The 18,689-nt window shown below is 43.7% G+C and overlaps 1 protein-coding gene across 5 annotated transcripts in view; it reads right to left on the bottom strand.

Moving 5' to 3' along the window:
- Positions 1-4,695: 4,695 nt before the first annotated feature.
- The window catches only part of C4H10orf90 (chromosome 4 C10orf90 homolog), a 68,145-nt gene continuing 54,151 nt past the window's right edge, over positions 4,696-18,689 (bottom strand). For all 5 annotated transcript variants that reach the window (XM_051619453.1, XM_051619452.1, XM_051619456.1 and 2 more), the window contains 4 exons: positions 17,412-17,610; positions 7,554-7,617; positions 6,224-6,323; positions 4,696-5,628 (listed from right to left, as the gene is read on the bottom strand). In XM_051619453.1, coding sequence (XP_051475413.1) covers positions 5,590-5,628; positions 6,224-6,323; positions 7,554-7,617; positions 17,412-17,610 — 402 coding nt within the window. In that variant the 3' untranslated portion in view covers positions 4,696-5,589. The remainder of the gene's footprint in view (positions 5,629-6,223; positions 6,324-7,553; positions 7,618-17,411; positions 17,611-18,689) is intronic.

The following is an 18,689-nucleotide window of genomic DNA, read 5'->3' as shown; positions in this document are numbered from 1 at the left end:
CCAAGCCCCATCCAACCTGCCCTTCAACACTTCCAGGGATGAGGCAGCCACAGCTTCTCTGGGCAACCTGGGCCAGTGTCTCACCACCCTCACAGGAAATAATTTCTTCCTAATGTCCAACCTCAATCTCCCTTCTTCCAGTTTTGATCCATTACCCCTTGTCCCATCACTCCCTGCCCTTGTCCCCAGCCCCCCCCCAGCTTTCCTGGAGCCCCTTCAGGCACTGGAAGGTGCTCTCAGGTCTCCCTGGAGCCTTCTCTTCTCCAGACTGAACACCCCAACTCTCCCAGCCTGTCTCCAGAGCAGAGCTGCTCCAGCCCTTGGATCATCTTTGTGGCCTCCTCTGGACTTGCTCCATGAGCTCCATGTCCTTCTTGTGTTGGGGGCTCCAGAACTGGACACAGTATTCCAGGTGGGGTCTCAGGAGAGCAGAGTAGAGGGGCAGGTTCTTCCTATAATTATATATTAACTAAAGCATAGACATTGTACATCACTCTGACCAATTTCTTATCAACCAATCACTCTATCTCTGCAACTAGGGGCTCTTTTACATATTCCTTTCCATGCAACATGGACCTCAAGCAGTTGATGCACTGTCCCTTTTTACTAATTCTAGATAGTTGTGTGTACCATGAGCATATTTGTGCAGTTTTGGGCTTTTTTATTCACTCTGCAGCTGGTAGGGAGATGATACACCTCATAATCTCATTCTGTGGGTCATCTAAAATGGATATTAAGTAACTCTGCCTCCTACAGCTTTGGTACAGAGCCAAGGAGAACTAGGAAAAGTAAAAAGCCTGACCTGAAAAAGGGTGATTTTTATTTGCATGTGTTTTGAGGAGGCATGCTTCTTTCAACATAGCTAAGAGAGAACCTGATAACCTCCCCAAACACCTCCAGGCAGTTAAGCTGGGAGGCAAGTTTCACTTCCAGAGCCCAACAAACTTCTGCACTATTAGCAATGGGCAGAGCAGCACCTCTCAAGGAGCAGCACAGGCTCCTCTCTGTGAATAAAGGTTTTGGGCAAGGATTTTTGTGATTTTGATATCAGTAGATGCATACCAAAATCACATTTTAATAAATGTTTTTCATACATATACTGAGCTTCTCTATCTACAGTATATTTAAACATTTCCAATATCTTATCCTAATCCATTTTGATGCTCAGGTGTTCTTGCATTTTACTTTGTGCCACAGCTTTCTAATCACCTTTTATTCAGAAGATTGCAAATTGGCCATAGTGTCAGCTGGGTTTTGGACTTCTCAACTTCCCATTGCCTGGTGGCATCTCAGACATCCAGTCGACTGCAACCCAGCTCAGCAAGAAGCAAACTGAGCAATAAACCACACAGGCTTAAGTCATGGTGCTTGATGAAATATGACCTTGTGGGACAACCTTGTGCATTAATCTACTCTGTCCGTGGATAAGTGGCCAGTCAATGCTCCTGAAAAGAGAATTACCCACCCACCAAAGCACACAGGCATTTTTGTCCCTGAAGTCAAAGGGCAAACATCTCCACAGACAAGGCAAGCTGGGGTATTTTTAGCCACGGAGCTCTTCCTGTGATGGCTCTATTAGGGAATGGTTTCCTCTGGAGAGAGCTGCCAGAAACTTTATCCCTACTTTTCTGTTATTTTCCTTGTAAATCAGCTGGCTCACAGAAAATATAACACCAACATCACCAATCCCAGATACTCAACAACAAAATTCCTAAAAACTCTTACCCAGAAAGTCTCCCCAACTATCTGACCAGCTGAGTAAACGTGAAGAAGTAACTAATGACTCACACACACAGGAAAATATTTAGGTTTAAAATAAATCCCTAGAATACTGTAACCCTCCCTGCTTTACATTGCAGTGACTTTCAACCCTGAGGAAGGTTTTTCTGGCAGCTTAAGTGAATGTTGCCAGCCAGCAAACACACTCCACATCTTGAACACCTAAAGCACTGGGCTCCGTTTTGAATATCACCAAATGTCAACCCCCCAACACCACATCAATGTGCAGGCAAGTCTGCCCTGCCTCTGGGCCTTAAGACCCCAAAAAGCATCTCAGCAACTCACCCAAACCAACATTCATCATCAAATACTGTTCTGTGGGCACATGCAAATCAGCAGTGTGAAAAGGGGTGACCCAACAAAGGAGATGGGGAGCAAAAGACAATGCCCATTACCACAGGTGTTAGTCCTTGGAGAGCTGCACCTGCAGGAAAATGTCTCCCTCCTGAAGACACAGGGCATGGGCTGACAGAAGGAGAACCTGGACTCAGGCAGCATCCAGCCATAAGGAAAATTCCAGTGTGTGACAAGTCTGGGTGCTCTTCAGTTTTGGCTGGGGACTGTGTCCAATACTCTCTAATGACACAAGCACTCTTTACTTTTGCCTGCAAATCCAAAGTGAAATTATGCCAATTTTTTCCTAACTCTAAACTTCATTAAGTTGATGCCTCCTTCTATAGGGCTAGGCCTGGGAGGCTCTTTTTTTTCTGAAGAACATTTTCCTGTCTGGTCTACTTTCTAGGACAATGACTGGACTGTAGAGATGAAATGAATCTCAAGATTGTTTGTTGGGTACTTTACCAGATACCTTCTTTTCTGAGGCCCAGAAAGAGAAATTAGGTTTGCAACAGAGATAATTTTTGGTATTCTGAAGCAAAGGTTTCACCTCACACAAAACATTCCCAGACAGTGATTTGCATTATACAGTTTGCTCACTAGATACAGTCCCAAACGTATTTACACAAGAGAGTTTCCACCTCAAATTGCCACGTATTCACCCTGCAGATTTGGAAAATTGCATTTAGAGGGAATAAAACAATTTGGAAATAATTCTTCTACAAACCCCAAAGATTTTGTGAGTAGTGCTTCAAGTTGGCGAGAAGGTGGAGTTCCCCATGAGCCAGGGGAGGTGAGCATGCAGCAGGCTGGTGTTGTACCCCATCTCCAAGGATCATCAGCAGAAATGAGAGGGAAGCAGGTCAGCTGAGAAGTGTCCCGCCCTGGCAAGGACGTTGATGGGGGTAGAAACCAACAGAAACATGTCACATCAAGCCTGTGTCATTTATCCCATTTGTTCTTGTGGTTCATTTCCTCACAAGGACTTGGGTGTTGTGGTTTCTAAGGAGGATCAGCTCCTCCTGGTTCGATATTCCCAGCCAGCCAGTGAGAAGCATGTAAAAAATGCATATGTACCTACATGCATTTACATAAAATTGCATGGGCATGGAGGAGGGATGTATTATGGCAGTTAGATGAAGCCACCTCCTTGTGGTTCCTGGGCATCCAGCAGGACAAATGTCTGATTTCCATGTAAAATACTCTTTCACTCCCAACGAGGGAGACTCTGGCTCTTCCAGTCTGCCAGGGAAGTAGGAAAAGTGTTGGGGTTCTCTTCTCCTGGTGGCTCTGGGTGTCAGGCCCACAGCAGGGGACATTCCTGACCCCTGGCTGAGATCACCTTGCTGTGTGCTCCATGGTTATAGGATACCACGTGTCTCCACACCAAAATGTCTTGCTGTGGTTCTAGGGTGAGACTACAGGCAGGGTTAAATGTGTACAGTAAAGCAGGCTTAAACACTTAGTATTGCTCTGGGGATGTGTGCAGGAAATCATGCTCCTGAGGGGCACAAACTCGGTGAACCAAAGCTGCATTTCTCTGAAGTCAAGAAGCCAGGGAGTGAGGAACCACTGGGGGAAATGCTTGGTTCCTCCTGAAATCAAAGGGCGTTTGGGCACCGACTTCTGTGGGAAATGTCTCCAGGTGTTGTAGCGAGTTGTAACTGGATAAAAGCTTGAAAGATAATCCTTCAGATCCAGTCTAGGAGACCATGTGTGGGGGGGTGTTTATGGCTGTAATTTAGTCACTCTGTGGTGAAGACCCTGAAGTCCACCAGAGAGAGAAAGGCCCTCCTGCTTGAGGGAGGCCACGTGTTTTTCCTGAAGAGCAGCAAGAAGGATCAGTGAAGCCACAGGAGAGCAGAGCAACCACACAGCTCAGCTGAGAAGCCTGGAGGATGCTCCTTCTTGCTGTCCCTTTTACAAGTTCTACTTGGAGCTGTTTTAGTGCAGCCCTGTCTTTGGTTCCAGGTACAGCACCACTTGCTTGGTTAAAAAGTTGTTTCTGGGAGGAAGAACCTTGGCAGCTTCTTCCTCAAAATCAGCACTATCTGACGTGTCTCCTCAGAATGTATTGAATTAATTGACAAGTTTTGAAAGATATCTATCTGGAATGCAAGATAGTTGTTCAAGAAATCTCTGTCTTCTCTACGAGCAAAAATTAATTGTTAATCCTGCTCTGCAAATCAGGAAGCTGAAACACAAAGAGGCAAAGTAACCTAACAGAGCTTGTCAGAGCACAAAATATAAGGAGGTTCCTTGTGTCCAGCCCTGGCCCCACAGCTGGAGGCTATCTCAGTGGCCAAAGCCCAGCTCCCAGACAGCTCCCTTCCAAAAAAACCCGACCTTACATCTCAGGCTAGATTGGATAAATAAAGCATTGATATGAAAGGCCAAATTCCAGCTTCATTCAAACCCACTCAACTGAGGGTTTGTGCAGCAGAGGTTCACACTTGCAATGATTTTTATGGGCAATATTTTTAACCATAGGATTTGTGGCACACAAAAGGCATGACTTCTCAAGTACTTTCAGTAATTGTGGTGTAGTTAACAGTACCAAATAAAAACATAGTAGTTGGATCAATATGATATTCATATTTTATTCCATAAATAAGCTCCATTGGTTTGTAAGCTGTAGTTGTGTGGGTTTTTTTTTTTTACTTCCAAAATGTACAAATAAAGATTTAAATATTTTTGGAGGAAACACTACAGATGGTTTTAGTTCTGCAGTTTTGATGCAAACATACTTCTTGGCACCACTTCTTAATATACCATTTCTATAAATACTTAATGCTCACAGAAGTGGAGTAAATATACATTACAATGAAAAACATGAAAAGCAATTGTTATAACCCAATTTTTAAATGTTGCTCTTTAACAGGTAAGTTTGCTACGTAGATTCACTATATAAACAGGAATAGAGTTCTTCAGAGAGCTAAAATATGGGTCCCTTTTGGTATGTTAAGTATTAATGTGAAACTGCTGCTGCTATGATTATGTGGTAATGCTATTTCAGCTAGTTTCTAAACATAACAAATAACAATATTCATTTTTCTTTACTTCAAGGATTTAACTCACAGGAAATCAGTTAATAGAATACTGCAGAGAAATAAGTTTTCCAGATCTTATAAAACCAGTTCTATTGCTACAGAGACATACTTTTTAAAAGACTAAGATAAATAATACCACTGTGATTCAGTATTTGTATTAAAAATTCTTAAAAGTATTTCCTCTGGGTAAACTGACAAAAAGGTGATGCCCTGAACCAGCTGTGTTCCCTTTTAGACTGGTTTTGCTTACTTGAAAGTTGCCTGAAAATTTCAATTGAAATACAAATGATCTATTTTTCTATAAAAAGAGCCACAGATAAGAAAAGTACCTCCAGGTAATTGAGAGAAAAGGACATTTTATGGCTTATCTAGCAGTCAAAGGCATTCAGGATTCAACGAAGATGATGGACAAGAGATTCCTTTGTCACTCTGTGCTTCTTTGAAGGAGCTGGTCCAGTAATTGCTAGGAAAACAAAACAATGCAAAAGAGCTTTTAAGATACCATTAAAATGCAGGAGGTGGATATAACTGTGGGAATCTGCAGTGATACTGTAGATGAGAGGGTATGAGCATTCTTAATCCTCAAACGTAAGAAGTTTACAAGTGTCTAAGCCTGAGGACAAGCCTTAAGAACCATCCTTTGCTCTCAGGGCTTGCACAGGCTGCCCATGCCAGTGCTGCCACTAGGGACCCTACAAGAAAGCTGGGGTAGGGTTTTTTACACGGGTGTATAGTGAGAGGACAAGGGGCAATGGTTTTAAAGCTTAAAGACGGGACATTCAGGTTGGGGACATGAGGAAAAAGTTCTTTTTTGTGAGGGTAGTGAGATGCTGGAACAGGTTGCCCAGAGAAGCTGTGGCTGCCCCATCCCTGGCAGTGTTGAAGGGCAGGTTGGATGGGGCTTGGAGCAACCTGGTCTGGTGAGAGGTGTCCCTGCCCATGGCAGGGGGGTTGGATCTAGATGATCTTTAAGGTCCCTTCCAGCCCAAACCATTCTATGATTCTATGACCCAATCCAAGGGTCACAAAACCCCGTGGCACCCACTGCCCTTCCTTACCTTTTTAAACATCTCCACACGCAGCCGGTTACTCTGGATGATGATCCGCTTCTGTTTTTCTGCCTGTTTCTTTTTCACTTCAGGTAAATTGTCATAAATCCTGGAATGAGTTTAGGAAGTTAACTTCACACATCATCCCTGGAACTCCCAAATAATTTGGTTTTCCTACAGGAAACATCTGCTTCAATGTCATACTTGTCATTAATGGGCATCTTCAAGTACTTGAATGAGATTTATAGCGCAGGAATTATCACTTATTAAGAATAATAGTTTTATATAAAATCTGACTTGTTGAAAAAGACTTAATTTTGGGCAAAGAGAGAAAGAAAGGGATGGGATCAGGTTATCTCAAATGCAGCAGGGTAACTCTGGAGTAGCTTCTAATGAGCTCAGTGGAGTCGGTTTCAATTTATAGCAACATAATTCAAACCAGAATCTGGCCTGTAGACTTTTGTTTTGGTTTTATATTTATGTCACAAAATTAATACCAAGCAATTATTTTCAAATATTCTTCTAAAATATAAGAAAACCATCATTAAAGACTGTAGCCTATTAACATTTTTTCACTTCAATTAGAAACTCTTTTTTCCAAGGAGAACTTAATCCGTCCATTTTAAAAATAACACGAGTTGCCTTCAAAGAAGGTGACTTCTGGTCTGATCTTTTTCTATTGAAATAAATTAGAAAATTCCCCTAGATTTGAAAAGAAAGTCAGACTTTCCTTCGCAGCACTCCTGTTCTTTGCATGCATACAACATCTATTTCTTCTGATTTTTCCCCATAAAATTTAGCAATATTGAGGTACTGAAGCACTGGGGTACTGGTTTGGCTAGAGATTGCCTTTTGGAGAAGAGAAATGGGGCACATCTTGAGCACTCTCAAAAATGAGGTGAATTCTGCATGGGGCCACGTGCAGCAAAGGATGGTGTGAAGAGCAATGCAGATAAATGTCAGACACCACATGTCTAACAGTTTGCTGTCATTTCCACGCTACGTGCCATCATCAGGATGGAAAAAACCCAACAAAACAATGCTCAAAATCACTGTACTACTTACATTTTTGAAGGTCCAGCATGAGATACCTCTCAAGGACTAGGTTTTCCCACCGTGGGTACCCTCAAGCCATCTGCAACTGCTAGAAAAAGGATGCTGCAAGGGCAGGGGTGACCCAAATGTATCAAACTGCTACAGGGCAGGAAAAATTGGAGCACTGCACAAAAGTGTGGCAAGCTGCATGGGAGACCAACCATGAGGACAACGTGGAAACACACTGCTCCAGCCATGAGATGGCAACGAGAGGCACCAAGCTCTAAACCACAGCGATTTGTACCTTTTTGATCTCATATGCATCTCCTTCTCTGGAATGAATCTTTCCTTTGGTTTGAAGAGGTTATCTAGTGGAGGGAAAATAAAGTCAATATTGAAGGAATCTGTGTCTACTGAAATGGTCAATGTCATGTTTCATGTAGTCATGATACGGTTTTTCTGATAAAATTTCTGATGGCAAAATAAAAAATCTAAAAGCTCCAGACCTCCAGAGGTCATTGGAAAACTATTTAACAACTTCATCTGGGGCCGAATCAGTTCCTGAAGCCACTCTATGGAAAGGGAATGATGGATAAGACTCAGTTTCATTGCAGAATGTATTTATTTTAAGCACATATAACTTTTGTCACTGTCGAATGCAGCTGTGAACACCCTTTACTCAGATCCAGAACCAACAAAGATTTCTGCTGTACCAAGCAACATGTTTGTTGGACTAGATGACCTTTAGAGGTCTCTTCCAACCCAAACCATTCTCTGATTCTGTTTTTTCCCATGTGCAGGCAACTGCACCAACACAACTGGCTGCACCCTCAGCTGAGGTGTGCTGGGAACCTGGTACAATCGTATCTGATTCCATTTACACCTGTTTTGCAGGGCTGCAAATAATTATGTTGAGCATAAGGAGGAGGAAAATTGTATTACTCTTTCCTGATCAAATATGAAGATACTTGCAGTAATTCCAAACAACATTTCCCTGGATGCAGGAAAATAATTGCCAATCTTAGCAGTTAGTGAGTCTCAGGAATAGGTAATTTTAACCCCTTCCTTGCAAAGATGGTTTCTGAAAGGGAAGAGAGTACCTTGCTTGTACAAGGTGGGAAGCCAGTAAATATGTAACCAGAACTGATTGGTGAGGAAGGAGACTGTGTCTAACCACGTGCCTCAGGCAGAGGAGAGGACTGCTGCTGCACAGCTATGTTATTTAGATTTACACCAGGAGAATGAAGGCAGAAGTGAGGAGACAGGGCAGGGTCTCCTCTCCATATGGCAGGACCCATCCAGATGAGGGGAGGGAACATCCCTGCAGTGCATGAGTTGCCACCCTGATGCTCACAGGTGATGTGGATAGTTGTAACCTGAGCTACTCAGCTCAGGTCTATAAAAGAATCACAGAATGGTTTGGGTTGGAAGGGACCTTAAAGAGCGTTACAACCCTTCTCCCATAAGGGAGCAGATTGCCCATGACTCATATGGTCCTGGCCAAGGTTTAGGGTCCAAGGTCATTGATTTTCTGGGATCCAGCACACTCCAGAGCAGTCTCAGCATAGCCTCTTGCTGCCCAAGGTGGTACACCTCATTCTGGCTGTTCAAGATTGCAAGGAATGTCCTCAAACCTGGAGAATGGCACAGGAACAGTCTGGAATTGTATAAAGCCATCACCACCTGCAAAGCTGAAACAAGACCAGGAGGCGCTTCATGGTGGACAGCAAAATCAGTCAGCCTTATTTTCTGTGTGGTAGTATGGCCCTCACTAGGAGATCCCTGATGTCACAGCCAGTTCCTCCCATGTTCTCCTGTCCTTAAACCCAGAGGAGCATATCAGGGCATTGGAAATAACACCCCAGCAGACACCTGCACCGAGCTCTCACACAGTGAGCTAAGGTGAACCTCCCACAAGGTGTGAAATGCTCTGACAGCATAGATGGTAAGCCCAAGTTTTCCACAGAATCATACAATAATTAAGGTTGGAAAAGATCTCTGAGATCATCAATTCAGCACCACTGTGCCAGCTAAATCATGTCCTGAAGTACCAGGTCTATATATTTTTTTAACATCTTCAGGGATGGTGACTCCACTATTTCCCTGGGCACAATTTCCCATGCACTGTAACATCCACTCAGATTTATGAACGTGTCTTTCAGGAATCCTCAGATGTGGGATTTCTGAAACAACACTCATTGTTTTATGGATCCTCCCTTTTTCTCCTGAAGAAAAGCTGTGAATGACACATCAACATTTCCAGACCTCTGCAGCCACCAGGACATGCCAGGGATAAAAAACCCAGCCAGGGATCTGCAGGCCTGTGACCTGTCTTGTAAACAGCCTGTCAAGCTAATCTATATTTTTCCTAAGAGACACTAAGACATGCTGGCCCCTGTGTTTGAGGCCCAGAGCTGTGTGGGTGCTGGGGCTTACAACCATTCCTCCAGAATACTCCTGATGGCACAGAAATGGTCTTGAAAGACATCAAACCCATCACTGCCTGCAATTCTGCCTGGAGCTGAGGATGTGACTGTGCTGGTGGCTTTGAAGGGAAGGATTAAAAAGAGACCTGGGGGAAAATCTTCCAAGGAAAAAATAAATCCACCTTGGTTATAAAAACACCCTTTGTGAAGCAGCCTGGCATCAGAAGGTGGCTAAATTTTCCTATTGTAGCTCTCAGCTCACTCTCAGGTTGCCATGTAGGATTAAAAAACCCATGTGCAAACATCAAGCAGAAATAAAGCTAATCCTTGACAGATATCAGGACTAGAATTTTAAAATTAACTGACAAAAATAAATAAAAATTGGTATAAAGGAGAAAATAAAAATCGTATGTGCATTTAAATAGTTGTGAATATCCAATACTGAGGAGAAATCTTATCTCAAAGGGGAAGAGCAGCACAGTCAGAGCTGTAGTAACCTGCCAAACATGTTATGAAGGCCTGAATTCACATTTTTTGCCACCAAATGAAGATCAAAGTGGGGCATAAGGTGGACACTACCCCAGGCTGATAGTCTTCTACACGGCACTTTATCAAAGTTCCTTAGAAAATTTCATAGCCTGGTGTTACTTTTGGGGAAAACTATTTGAAGGCTGGAAAAGAAGGGCTCTCAAAGAAGACACTCAGCATTTCCTGTGGTGCAGCCACAGGTAAAAAACCAGTATAGACAGAAAGGCATGAAATACTTCACTGGGGTTTTATTCAAACCTCGTGAAACTACTGAGCTTCTGGCATTTACCATACTGTGTGTGACAGTGGTTTGGCATCTCCAGAGGGGGAGCACGAAGCCAAAGCCACTTCAGTTGAAGGTAAAGGGGTCATCAAGGCAATATATTTTAGCTAATGCTAAACTGCACCTCAGACAGGATGAGTAACTTTCCTGCTGGGCAAGTTAGTCAATGTTTAGACAGAGAAGAGAGAAAATTATCGTCTTGGAACCATCCCCTGACTTCCTATGTACCAGTAAATCACCAAAACACTTAAAAAGAGTGGCAAAATCTATCAAAGGCTAATCTCTGTCCATCAGGATATACATGCATTTTCTCCTAACATGAACTTCTTAGGAATTAAAATGTGCCTTTAAGGGTGTGTTGCCAGTCCCTGAAAAGCAAGGCAGAAACAGTGGTGGTTCTCCATTTAAAACTGCTTTTCTACTGAACTGAAAACATAATTCACTAGAAGGCCACTGGCCCAGAGAAGTCCTAAGGGACAAAAGATTTTTTTAAACACTGCCTTTTAAGATCAACAGTCCCCTAAGAAATAAATTAGCTTTGAATCTAAGACAAAGGGCAAGGTGACATCCAGCTTAGCATACCCACAGCACTTTACTGGGAGTTTGTCCAGAGAATAGAAACCAGTGCCTACACCCAGGGGTACTGCCCAAACTTTTGCACATTGTATGTCAATGAATTCATGCAATTAATTACTTCAGCTGCAGTCAACAGATGAGGTTTGGGTATTATTTATAAATGTGTAATCAATAACCCTTTAATTAAAGGTTTGTTGGAACAACTACCTGGGCTTCCTGCTAGTCTCAAGAGAAAAGTTGAAGCTCAAAATGATCCTTCACCCAAGAGGACCCACAGGAAGGTGCTTCATGGGCTTCCCAGCTGTTCAAGCCTGTCCTACAGAGAGATTTCTGATCCTCTTTGATATTTCAGTCTTAACAACTGAAAATATCACTAGGATCTCTCAAAAAAGCTTTGACGTTTACAGGTTTATGGAAACATTTTTATACTAACCTGATTTTGGGCATGATGCAGGAAATTTCAGTCAGGTATTTGAACATTCATGGTTTTAATCCAGAAAAAACACTTTAATTAGCTCACTGGGCTTTCCTAAATCATTCTTGTTTGATTAGAGCATGTAGTGATGAAAAGCATAACGTTTCTTTCAAAATACACCAATTAATGAGGAAGGTATGACAGACCTTGGTAAATTCACCAAAAGTTTAAATTAAACTTCAGTAGAATTTGCACCTGCTTCTTAATCCCGACTTCATTAGCTTCAGTTTCTCATCATGGGTGAAATCAGGCTTTTTACTCCTGAATTAAAAAGTCCACAATGAAAAATCCAGCTTTCTATTTGGCTGCTTCAAGATTCCCATAAAATTATCCCCCAGCCAACTGACTGAACTTCCTGAGTCACCCATTACAGGGCACATTGTTTCAACGCTGTCATCGCCCACCCAGCAAACTCTTCTTATTTGAAGATTTTCCAATATGTTGCCACCTGCCTCGCACAGAGAAGGGCTCTCTCCCCTTCACAAAGGCACAGAGGGGAAATGTTGGTCAACCCCACTCACCACATCACTTCCTCCTTTGTCATAACAGCGAGTCTGAGCATCAGGCTGGGAGGGACGATGTCACCTACTGACAAGGACTTGCAATGACCTTGGCCAAGTAGGCACTGCTCTAATTAATATGATGAATAAGAATATCATAAAACCAGGTCATGCCTCTTCCTATTTCAGTTACCTGACTGCAGTTGCATCTTTGTGTGCCTGGGAAATGGCACAACTGAAGTAACACATGAACAGAGATGGGCTGGTAGCTGCAAACATCTCACCAACAACCAATGGCATCTGAAGACCACGAGGATGCACATTAGCAGCTGCAGGATTTGCTGGCTGCACTCTCATTCAAAATTCTGATGGCCATCTTCTCCTCTGTCTACAGGCCAAATAAAAACCTCCCTGGCACAGTTTCTCAAGAAGCCAACCCCTTGAAAACACAAACAAAGAGCAACCCTCACCCTCCAGGCTTCTGCAGTTACAATAAAGCTTTCTTGGAAAGGTTTAGAAACAGGACTGAGGAGGTATGAGCTTGTTTCCAAAGTATTACTAAAGATACAGAATTTGGATACAAATCCAGAGAAACCCAGCAGGCACCACGGCAGGGGTGGAATGGAAACACTCAGCTTCTATTGCCATTTCCAGTGAACCACTGTCCTCTCAAAGGAAAGGAAAAGGGAAGGTATGAAAAAACCATATGTGCCTGCAAAATTTTTTTAAACCCCTGAAAGTGCTTGTGTACGTGAAGATCACAAGGCTGTTCATCATGCAGATTTAAAATCCTATAAACATCTGGTAGTCCTGTCACTGAAGTAATTACTTAATGGTTTTTGAGATTTCAATCTGGTTATTTGAACATTGTTTCTATTCAGTTTGTCACCGTGGGATCTCTAATTTGCTCGACATAGTCAACAGCAGAGCAGTCTATCTTGGACTAATTAGCACTCTCAAAATTCAGCAGTACACAATACCTAGCACAAAGGCTGGCCTGAGAGGTGCAGGTTCTCTGCCTTCAAAGTGCTCTTCTGATGATCAGATCTTCTGCTGGATAAACATTTTCATTTTTCCAAGGTTACTTTCAGCACTTCGGAAAATCCTGCTCACAAATTGCCATTAAACCACAACTTGTTTGGTTGTTTGGTTTGTTTGTTGGGTTGTTGGTTTTTTTTCCTGAGGATGAGAAGGTAAATGGAAACTGCACAGATGTTGGCATTTATATGGAGATTATGCTGGATGCCAATTATTTCACTCTCCTCCATGAAACTACAGTTGTAACAACACTGTCAAAACATTGGAAAACTGGGCTAGCTAATAACTTCATATTATCAATAAAGGCACTTCAGTCTGATAGGATAATCTCAGGTGGAGAAAAATGTCTGAAGGTCATTGCTCTTTTTTTCTGGGTGAAAATAATTTTATTGAAAGAACAGCTTCAGGTCCAGAGCTCTGCAGAGGGAACAGGCTTAGTTCAGAAAGGTATAATTGCAGGCCACTTGTCAAGGGCAGAGGGGAACATCTCAGGTTGCAGTTTGACCCCATTTACACCTGCATAAAAGCAGAGTGCAGCCCAAGGGGACAGTCCCACTTCTCCTTCCCCCTCTGTTGTGCCACCTTCCCAGCCTGACATGGATGTGCATGTGGGGAAATGGGCCAGGGAAGGTCCTCAGGTGGTGGAAAACTAATCAGGTAATGGATGTTATTGGCAGAGCTTGTGGCAAAGCTGCTGCAGAGACCTGCTCTGCCAGCACCTTGGGGCTGCACAGGGACACTCTGCTCCTCCCTGGCCACAAACGTGCTTCTGATCCATCCCTGGGGTCAGTGAATCAGGGTCAGTGCAAATTAAACTCACCAGCTGACCTGCTCTTACAAAGAAGACATTGGGAAGTGTATGAGGGTGTGCTGGCAATGAGCCTTGTGAACCTCAGAGCAACAATAACCTCCACAAATCCCAAAGAGAAAAGAGAAAGGAAGAAACTCTCAGACTGGAAAAAGCAACCACAGATCATGCCCTGAAGCCTAAAGGTGCCATCAATGAAATGCTGTAGACTTAAGCAAGTTTCCAGGCCATCATTTTACCCTCCTGGGTTCTCAGCTGCAAACGCTGTTTCCATGTGTGTGGCTCTAGAAGAGCAGTTTCCCAAGACCAAGGACCCTGCTGGGGGGCTGCCCTTGGCAGAGGTTTTCTAAGACTACCAAGGAGAGAGCAGGAGAACCAGTTCTCTTGGTTTCTAATGATGGCTGAGGTCTAACATCTGTTTGGGCCTGTAAGTGACTGAAGCTGACACAGGCTGCCAAGTGTCCACAGGAATGTAGATGGCACCACAGGGAGGATGTAGGGCAGGTCTGGGCCCTCTGCTGCTGCCCAGGGCACCCAGGCAGCTGGGCCATACCCTGGAAAGCAAAGGGTATGAAAAAACAAGATGGAACCTCAGCCACCAGCCCCTGTCCCCAGCTTTGGGGTCACAGTCACCTGTTCCTAGACCACAACAAACACATCAACCAGGTGCAGCCAGAGATGGAGGTGGCATTCAGGACCTTCTGTGTTTGGACACGCAGACACACTGTAGGATGACCTTTTTCCCTTTTTGGACATTTTGTGCTCTACCTAAAAGTCTGAACCAATAATTTAATCTGATTTGATTTGTTCCTTGGGCCCCAGCCTCCCTCACACCAGGTTATAATGGGAAATGAAATCCCTAAATCATTGGGATTTTGAATGTCCACTTCCCATTGCAGTAAATGAATCTGTTCTTGCATCCCTACCTGGGCCACAGCTGCATTGCCCTTCATCTTATTTCTGTTTTCCAGAACACGACTCTCCTTTCTTGCTTTAAAAGTAGATTTTAGAGGCTAAAATGGCTCTTGTCCAGAGAATACAGAATAATGATGACAATAAATTATAACTTCTGTTCCTTCCAGCTTCAGGGGCTGGCAGAAGGGAAGGAGAAGGCTGTGACATCTCAGGACAGGGATGTGACCAGCAGAGACATCAGGAAAGTATAAGCATCCAGGGCCTTGGTGAGCACAAGGGGGAAACCCTTGTCTCTTCTGCAGGAGGGGCTGCAACTAGAAAAGCTTGGAAGCATCTGTAGGAAACAAAGATCCCCCACTCTGGGACTCATTAATCACACTAATCCTTTTGCAAAAGAGCCAGGAGAAGTCCTCAAGTGCCAATTGTCAGGACTCATAGCAAATTAAATATGTTCAGTACACCCCTACACAGTCCTCTGAGCTGCAGCCTCCACCGTCGGGCTTTATCAGGGATCTAGGGTTTCCAAACTTAATTGCAGTTATGCTCCCATAGCAGCCATGTGACACTTCTGTCATTATAAAAATATTAAACTCTCACAAACAGAAAATTACATGTGGCTACATGAGGGCAGATAAATTATGGAAACTAAAGATTCTCTTTAGACAAATTTATCTTTAATGACCGACCACTAAAAGAGGGAAGGAGTAATTTACTTCAATAATTAATGAATATATTTCAATATTATGATTTTATCACTCATTAAATAAGCATAAAGATTAATCTTTACTTATAATTTCCGGAGAAATAGGTTTAACCTCTCACATTTTTGTTTTGTAAAGTATTTACAAAATGGTTCGGGGGATTTTCCAAGATGATCAAACAAAGGGGGAGGGATTGGCCACATCTTCTAAGATACATGACAAACCCCTGCCCTGTGGCCCTGCCTGCTGGGAGGGCTCACTGGTGCTGACACAGGGTCCCCAGCACCCCAGGCCCTGAGACAGTGAAGGAAATTTACTTGGTTAATTGAAGCAGCAAATTAATTATCGACTCTTTCAAACACCATTCCTGTTTTGGGCTTTGTTTACTTATGTTTATTGAACTTTTACTGTGAAAACCCCTTCTGTGTGTGATGTGCCTTCTGTGCCTGGCAAGGTGGTGGAGCAGGTCCTCCTGGAAAGTCTGCTAAGGCACATGGAAAATAAAGAGGTGATTGGTGACAGCCAACACGGCTTCACTAAGGGCAAGTCATGCCTGACCAACCTGGTGGCCTTCTGCAACAAGACATCAGAGATGGTGGCAGAGCAACTGTTGTCATCTACCTGGATTTGTGCAAACCTCCATCCCTGGAGGTTTTTAAGGCCAGGTTGGATGAGGTTCTGTACAACCTGATCTATTGGTGGGATTCCCTGCTCACGTCAGGGGGGTTGGAACTTGATGATCTTTAAGGTCCCTTCCAACCTTAATGATTCTATGACTCTATGTAGGGTAGGCTCTGCCATACCACCACAGATGTAGGGACAGAAACTGGTTCTCTCTAATGCAAAGTACACCCTGAGCCAAGCAATGGGGGCTGCTCCCAGCTTTCCTGCACCCAACCCCATTCCCCAGGGAGCCAAACCCACACATGTGCTTCCCAGTGCTGAGGACATCCAAGATTTTCTTCCCTGCATCCTCCAAGTGACCCATTTAGCTCTTTGATGTTTTCAGTTGATTTACTTTGCAGTAGAATAATGTTGCTTCAACAGCCACAGGTTTAAAACCAACATATAAAAGGGAATGCAAATCAATCAAATAAATCTTTTCCTTTAGAGAGCTGAATTAAGTAACAGCCAGATGGCAATTAACAAAACCAAAATAATTTGTTTAACATCTTGCTCCTAGGTAATATTTACAGAGGTGCTATCGGGTGGGAGCTGGGAGGGAGCTTCTCAGAGAGAACCAATTTTACCTGCTGGATATTGAGTCTGTTTGCCAGCAGGGTAATAAAACAACCTTAGCAACCTGAAATAGGGAATCACAGGGTTTAGCTGCATTGATTCAGCAGTCTTGCATGCAGCTGCTGGGTGCTCCTGCATTGCCAGCTTGTTGCTGAGGGTGTCAGGAGTCAAGTGGCAAGTCCAGACCTGAAGCTGCTAAGACCAGATTGAGACTCCTACTCTCAAATCCCACCTCTCAGTGCTCTCTCCAAACCAGGCTCTCTGTGAGCTGTGCAAGGCAGGAAATGTCATTTATTGCTCTCACCTCTACAACTAGCAGGCACTCGAATCATGCTGAGGAACATGACTGCACGTGACAATTACAAGAAGTCCTCAAGGAATGATCAGACGGTTTGGGTTGGAAGGGACCTAAAAGCTCATCCAGTTCTAACTCCTCTGCCATGGGCAGGGACACCTCCCCCCAGACCAGGTTCCTCAAAGTCTCCTTCTCCTGCCACAGACCACACAAAACATCCCATCCTCACTAAACCGTCTCTGTGCTCCAGAGACTTTCTGCTTTGAGCATCAGGCTGGAGGCTGGAGTGCTTGGTGGGGTGAAACAGGAGCAGCAGGGCTCGTGTTCTTTCACAAAGTCGAGACCTACAGACCTGCTGCTGGCCACAACTCAACTTACCACTGAGAGGGTGAGGAATGGTGTACTGCCTTTTCTTGCTCCAAGTGGATGTTGAGGAGAGCTTGCGACCAGGGGCTCCCGGGTGGCTGGTGGGACCATCGCTCTGCTGGGCCTTCCTCAGCTGCACCATCTGCTCCAGTCTCTTCAGCCTCTCTCGGGAGCGAGAGATGAACTCAGGCTTAAGGGTTTCTAGTGCTTCCTAAAAACAAAGGAACCACTTCCTTTTAAAAGAAAGAAAGAAAAAAAGTGCTGTGCATCCAACTTGTCAGTAGGAAATGATCAGTGAAAATGATTGCTTGTCTGCCCCAAACAGCAAGCTGCCTTCTTGCTGCTTCTGCTTGTTTTTCCTGTTAGAAGGCTGCCTTGATGTGAAATTACCAGATCAGACAAAGGAGAATTTCTGAAACAAGAATACTTTGACTTTCAGAAAACATACAGAAAGATGTAATTCAAAGCCTTCTGGATAACTTATCCAAATTCCAGTTTTCGGTGTTTGCCTGTTTCCTTGTCTCACCCCATTGCTGAAGCTGCTTGTCACTGACAGTTCACAAACTTCCCTGTTTATTTAGACTGTCATGCAGATCTATCCATCCAGAAAGGAAACACTTTCCAGTCAAAGGCTGCTTCAACATTTAAGGAATGTCTTAGGATGAAAGAAATGGAGGTGATTGGTCTGCACCACTTGTTGGAGGAGAAGGCAGGGAAGTCCTGCTGGGGCTTGATGTCAACCTGGGGTCATATCCATCCCTACAGCAGCCACTTGTGGTGCTGGACCACTCATGGTGCTGGATGCTGTGCACATCTGGGAAACTGGTAGTTTCAAGGTGCAGTTTCAAAAGGGTTTTTTTGAAAATAGGAACATCCCCAGACTTTCACCATTCCAGGTGGGGGCTTAGAATGGGAAACTTTTACAGCCTGGCAGCCAAGCAGCTTGTGCAACTTACCAAACTTCAATGGAAAGGAGAAAAATTAAGGAAATGTGAAATTCTGCCCTCAGCCACTTCCCAGGAAGCAGACACCATCCACAACAGGAGAAAGGAAAAAAAAAAAAGGAAAAAAAGGAAGAGAGGGGGGAAAACTGGGAAAAGGGGGAAAACTAGTGAAAGGGGGGTATAAAGAAATGGAGGGGGCAGATTAAAAAGAAGGGGGAGGATAAAAAGAAGGGGGCCAGGGGAAAGGAAAAAGAAAAGGAACAAAAAGAAATGAAAATAAAAAAGGGGAAAAAAAAAATATCAATCAATCAGTCCATCTCCCTCTTAACAATACCAACAAATTACT

This window comes from Apus apus, chromosome 4, assembly GCF_020740795.1.
Source record: "Apus apus isolate bApuApu2 chromosome 4, bApuApu2.pri.cur, whole genome shotgun sequence".
NCBI classification, from domain to species: Eukaryota; Metazoa; Chordata; class Aves; order Apodiformes; family Apodidae; genus Apus; species Apus apus.
This window is presented reverse-complemented; position numbering and strand designations above follow the sequence as displayed.